This window comes from Aspergillus chevalieri, chromosome 5 (genome assembly GCF_016861735.1).
Source record: "Aspergillus chevalieri M1 DNA, chromosome 5, nearly complete sequence".
Lineage (NCBI taxonomy): Eukaryota > Fungi > Ascomycota > Eurotiomycetes > Eurotiales > Aspergillaceae > Aspergillus > Aspergillus chevalieri.
Window position 1 is genome coordinate 3,247,524 of NC_057366.1, and position 6,000 is coordinate 3,253,523.

The following is a 6,000-nucleotide window of genomic DNA, read 5'->3' on the forward strand; positions in this document are numbered from 1 at the left end:
TATTTGGAGTATTATCGTCAGTTAGACGATACTTATCTAGCTACAATACACATAAAGGACAAGCCGTGGTTCTTTATAAACAATCAGTGCTTGAAGGTCCTCTTAAACAATTTGCATACTCGGCCGAGGCTTTAGGATAGATAATACAGGCTTTGAAAGGACTACAATCCTCTAGGTAATACTTGCATGCAGGATCCTATATATCCCTAAATGACTTGGAAAATATCTAATCGAAGATAAGATTGTATATACTTGCGGTCATGTGATGCACAAATGAATATATTGATATATTTCTCCGATTCCTGCAGAGATAACCAGACAATCAGCACAATGGACGACCAACGAGATGCACGAGGTACCTTCCTTTCTATGTTTGAATGCATTATGAATGCTAATAAACAAGCCATCTGGCTCGGCCATCTCCTGATGCAATCATTTCTAGCCCGATGGCTGGTCCGATCCGACCTTCCGACGGACCAGCTCCAGGTGTGTCAACAACACCTCGCACCTCACCAAACACTACAAACTAACTACCTACCAGAACCGCCTTACAAACATAGAGCCCCGCCTCCCTTTCTCCGACCTCTGCCGCACCCTCAGTCTCCAGTTCCCCCTACCAGGCTGTGGCAAAACCGCCCGGGAAGACCTGTACCTGTTCCTAGGAACAGCCTACCAGGCCTACCCGGGGAACCAAATATCCCAAATCCAGCAGATCCTAGAAGACTATCTACAACAGATCCCAGATCCCCTTGCTTCATTTGTACAGGAGCAAGGAAAACCGGAAACAGATACGGAGTTAGCGAGGTATACATCGCTGCTGAAAGAAATGGGCGATATTCAAGGCGTGGTCCCGCAGCATGCCGAGACTATGCTCCAGCAAACCCCGCCGGTTTGGCGGGGGACGGCGAGTTATCGCGGCGTCTCGGCTGTCGGCGAAGGGAAGACTAAGAAGGAGGCGAGGCATCGGGCGTCCAAGGAGGTGTATTTACTGCTGCAGCGGTAGGACATGCCATAGAGTCATCTATAGAGCGGTTTTCAACGCTTTTATGCTTTGTTTTGTATTGATGCATGCGATAAAACCCCGCATCGAGTAGTATCTCTTGGCGGAAAATTTTCACGGCGGTCGATAGAACAAATTCCGGGCGGAAAAAGAGGGCAAGAAGCAGAATAAATCAGACAATGTCTGATAAAGAAATTCTCGTCCAGGCAATCCCTGCCTCCGACGCCCAGGATGCGGAAAAATCGCAGCAGTTCACATTCCACGAGCATTCGACCGGCTTCTGGCAGGCCCTTCGTTTAAACTGGCCGGCTTTTCTCTGGGGGCTGTTTATCAATTTTGTATGTCCCGAGAAAGAAAAAATTTCAAGCAGATACTGACCGGACACAGGCCACCGTCCTGAAAGGCATCGACGGAGGCGTCGTCCGCGGTCTCGTTGGCCTCAACGCTTTCAAACACACCTATGGCTACAACTATCATGGCGAGTATGTCATCGCTGCACACTGGATCTCGGCATTTAACTATGCCAATCTGCTGGGAGCCATCGTGGGCGCCCTATGTTCGGGTCCGGCTTATGACCGGTTCGGTCCGCGGCTGATGATGACGATCTGCTCGTTGCTGTCAATCGCATTTATTTTCCTGCAGTTCTTCAGTCACACGCCAGCGCAGCTGTTCGTCGGTCAACTGATCAATGGCTGCATCATTGCGTTCTATCCCATCTGCGCGTCGGCGTATGTCAGTGAAGTCACGCCGTTGGCATTGCGCGGATGTGTAGCTTCCATGACGAACCTGGCATTCTCGATTGGTTCGCTGATTGCATCCGGTATCCTCAAGGGCACCGAGTCAATGGACAGCATATGGTCGTACAAGATCCCCATTGCAACGCAATGGATCATGCCCGTCGTCATCCTCTCAACCATTGCCTTCTGTCCAGATCCCCCATACTGGCTCTGCCGAAAAGGCAAAACAGATGCGGCCATGCGCTCACTGCGCCGGCTAGCCACGCCACAGATCGACGTTAGTCTTAAACTAGCACATATCCAAGAAACACTCCGCCTAGAAGCAGGTTTCAAAAACCACTCCAATCGACCAAACTACCTCGAGTGTTTCCGCGGCCCTGACCTCCGACGACTGATTATCTGCGTCATGGCATATGATATGCAGGCTTTTGCGGGTAATGTCTTCTTCATTAGCTACGCCGTGCATTTTATGGAAGTTGCTGGGTTAAGCTCCTCCGACGCGTTTTCCATGAACCTCGGCATGACTGCGATCGGTCTCGTGGGTACTTGCGTCTCATGGACACTGTTGTCATGGGTTGGTCGTCGACCTGTGTACCTCGTCGGGTGCTCTGTTCTTTGTGCGCTGCAGCTCGCTATCGGTCTGGTTGACGCTATTGCTCCTCAGAATCATAGCGGGAATAAGGGCGCAACCTGGGCGCAGTGCGGTCTGATGATTGCCTGCACGTTGGTGTATGACTTAACTCTGGGACCGTTCTGCTACGTGCTGCTGGCTGAGGTATCGTCTGCGCGGCTGCGCGGGGCTACAGTCGCTTTGTCGACAGTTAGCTGCTTTATCTGGTCGATTGTGTTTGCCGTGGCTATTCCGTACGCCATGGACAAAGACGAGGCGAACTGGGGTGGAAAGCTGGGATTCCTTTTCTCTGGAACGACGCTGTTGTGCTTGGTATATTGCCTTTTTTGCTTGCCGGAGACTAAAGGAAGGACGTTTGAGGAGTTGGATATCCTGTTCGAGAGGAAAGTGCCGAGTCGGAAGTTCAAGAATTATCAGATTGATATAGCTATTGAGCGGGAGAGCACTGCTAGTTCACAGTCATGAAAACTAGAAAGCATTCTATTAGTTTTTTTTGTTTGAAAGACAGCCGTCAATTGGGCTCTACTTTGAACATACCTCCTGTCATCAAACTTCCTCCTCGGTATCTTCCCTATAACCGGTCAGTACAGAACGATACCAGTGCTCACCAACTCCCACATACAACTCAACAACTTTGTGCCTCTTACTAGAACAATTGTTAGCCCAGAATCCAAATCTTCAGGATAAACGTGTAATGCTCACTGGTGGGGATGGGTGCCTTTACCCACCACTACAGACAATCCCTCGAACCCGAGTTTACCCTGCCAGTGAGTACCAGTAAGCAATATACACAAATAGCTAAGCACGAACCAAATCACTGAATGCCCAACTTAGATACCATGTTGATGTGTAGCCGGATGGCTGAGCTACTGCGTCTAAAACCACCAATGTTACAGCGTTACCAACATGGATCAATCAATTTTTGAAGATTCAATCTCACGCTTCATAGTCGCAGAATGGGCACCTAATGGCACAGTTTGGTATATCCCGGTAGATGTAATTAGTGCCAGATGAATCTGAAAAATGGTACACGGCCATTCATACTACCTGCTCCACTTGGAAAAAGCCGAAAGGCCTTTATGTTCGTCGCAATCGCAGATGGTGATGAGTCTGATAGGTACCAACCATCGTCAACCAAAAGAAGCTAAGGTTGTATAGGATTGGTAGGTACTTACACTCCCTTTCTCTTTCGGATTTTGTCGTTAAGGGTAGGACTGGAGACGGGGTTCTCGTGAGTGACTTGATTTTCTGCGGGAGAATGAACCTGGTCATTCACACGGCGGGTAGACACATGGCGACGAGAAAGATATTGGTTTTCTTGCTTGATCTGACGGCTACTCGTGTCTACCTTGTGCTGACGGCGGCGAGCAGGTCAATGAGCATTTGGTTCATTGTCAGCATTATGTCCGACAGTAGCATCCGAATCCTGCTGGTCAGGTCGCGCAGTGGTCATTACGAACGAAGCAAGTCGAAATAGTGCAAAGGACTGAGAAATAGCCGATGGTATCAGAAGAATGCCAGAAAAAAAAAGCGGTTGGTTGTAGGAGTTGTAGGAAAGAAGAGAAGAGAGGGGCCGCCGGGCCGCTTGGGATATTTATTCCTCCATAGATCAAGTAAATACGTCTATTCATCTTTGCACTCTTCTCCTTTGTCCTCGCCTTCATTTTTTCTCTGCCTCGTCGCATCAACTCGAGTTCAGCGTATAAGATTATTTGCCTGGAGGGAAGTGTCCAGTTGTCCGGTTAAGTTTTCAGTAGAGCACGAGAGCACTAAAACGAGTACTGCTGCAGAGTAAATAGCCGATATCGGATCTGATAAGATCGATCAGTATATAGCCAAACGAATACCTCGTCCTTCCTTTCAAATATACAAAGCCGTAACAATGCTCTCGAAACTCATCCTAATCAACAGAATCGTTTTTCTCGCCTTCCACCACCTCTTCTCCCGTCTCCGTCTCAAGGTCACCTCCCTCATCCACCGTATCACCTACCGCCCCGTCAGCAGTCCTCGCGATATCGTCGTTATCGGCGCTTCTTTCGCCGGATACCACGCAGCCTACTGTCTAGCGCACTCATTGCCAAGCGGATTTCGCGTGACAGTCATTGAGAAGAATTCGCATTTCCAACTTACTTGGGTGTTACCCCGGTTTTGCGCAGTACAGGGACATGAATCCAAGGCGTTTATTCCGTACGGGCCGTATTTAGCTAAGGCTCCAGGTTCGGCGTATAGGTGGGTGTGTGATGAGGTGACTGCTATTGTCTCCGATAAGAAGGGGAATGGAGGAAGAGTCCAGCTACGGTCAGGGGGTATGATTGTCTACGAGTATTTGGTTTTAGCAACGGGGTCGTCGGCTACGTTGCCATCGCGTGTTGGGGAGGAGAGTAAGGAAGATGGGATACTGGCGTTGCGGGAAGAGCATCAGCGGCTGCGCGAAGGTCGCAATGTGGTTGTGATTGGGGGTGGACCTGCTGGGATTGAATTGGCTGCTGATGTGAAGACTGAGGATCCGGAGAAAAATGTCACCCTGATCCACTCGCATGGAACAGTGTTGAACAGCCATTTCGGGATGGATATGCGTCAGCGCGTATTGAACGAAATGGAGACGCTTGGTGTCAGAGTCATCCTGGGTGAACGGCCGTCTGCGTCGGATGAGACGACTGAATTGACACTGAGCACGGGCGAGAAGATCCCGTGTGACTGCTTGGTATGCACCTTTGATGGTAGTAAGAACGGGTACTAACTGCAACAGGTCAAATGCATCGGTCAGAAACCCAATTCAAATCTTTTGTCATCCTCGGTTTCTCCCTCGGGACATATCCAAGTCCGACCATCGCTGCAACTAGCTGATCCATCCCTGGGCAGTGTCTACGCAGCTGGCGACATTATCGACAGGGACATCATCAAAAATGGCCGGGCGGCTATCGAGCAAGCGCAAATTGTAGCACAGAATATTGTTCGACAAATCCAGGGGAAGCAGCTGGTTACATATCAAGCGCAGTGGTGGGAGGGCGCTACCAAGTTGACTATGGGACTGAAGAAGAACCTGGTGTATATGAATGACGGGAAGACAGATATGATTTTTTCGATGAGGAGTAAACGCGAGGATTTGGACAGCGCAATGGTCTGGCGGTTTTTCGGGGCGAAGCCGTACGAGGACCCTGAATGAACTAGAATTGTGGTGTAGACTGTGTTACTGGTAGCATCATAGCAAGCAAACATCACCGAACCCACCGATATAAATACCCCGCTTCCACTTCACCTCTTCAATTCCATCAAACACAGCCAAAATGCAGCCCGGCGAATCTTTCCCATCTGACGTTGTCTTCCAGTATAAACCAGAAACATCAAAGCTAATTGTTGAGTTAATCTTAAAAAGCTTGGCGCCTGGAACACCAAAATCAGCACCCAAGGAAAACACGTCTTTTTCACGCGTCATTTGACCGATAGGGGCCTCTAGGCACCTATAAACCACCATGGAGGCACAGGAACTCTGTGGTGGTGGTATATCGCACGCGTCACCCCCCGGAGTGGACAACGTGGCCTCCCAGTTCGCGGAAACAGAAGATATGCCAGTCACCCCAACGCCAATCCGTTGGCGATCTGGAAACACGATGCAACCTGAATTCAATGAA

General features: G+C 49.5%; 3 protein-coding genes across 3 annotated transcripts; all 3 read left to right on the top strand.

Moving 5' to 3' along the window:
- Nucleotides 1-330: 330 nt before the first annotated feature.
- On the top strand, nt 331-1,003 carry ACHE_51136S (double-stranded RNA binding motif domain-containing protein; the record flags this gene model as incomplete). The annotated part of the gene is made up of 3 exons (XM_043280929.1): nt 331-355; nt 404-486; nt 542-1,003. The coding sequence occupies 3 exons, from the start codon at nt 331-333 to the stop codon at nt 1,001-1,003; spliced, it is 570 nt and encodes a 189-aa protein (XP_043138460.1).
- Nucleotides 1,004-1,179: 176 nt separating this feature from the next.
- On the top strand, nt 1,180-2,833 carry ACHE_51137S (putative MFS alpha-glucoside transporter; the record flags this gene model as incomplete). Its single annotated transcript, XM_043280931.1, has 2 exons — nt 1,180-1,338; nt 1,388-2,833. 2 exons carry the CDS (start codon nt 1,180-1,182, stop codon nt 2,831-2,833), a joined length of 1,605 nt encoding a protein of 534 aa, XP_043138461.1.
- Nucleotides 2,834-4,250: 1,417 nt separating this feature from the next.
- ACHE_51138S (NAD(P)/FAD-dependent oxidoreductase) lies at nt 4,251-5,534 on the top strand (the record flags this gene model as incomplete). The annotated part of the gene is made up of 2 exons (XM_043280932.1): nt 4,251-5,072; nt 5,118-5,534. 2 exons carry the CDS (start codon nt 4,251-4,253, stop codon nt 5,532-5,534), a joined length of 1,239 nt encoding a protein of 412 aa, XP_043138462.1.
- Nucleotides 5,535-6,000: the final 466 nt, after the last annotated feature.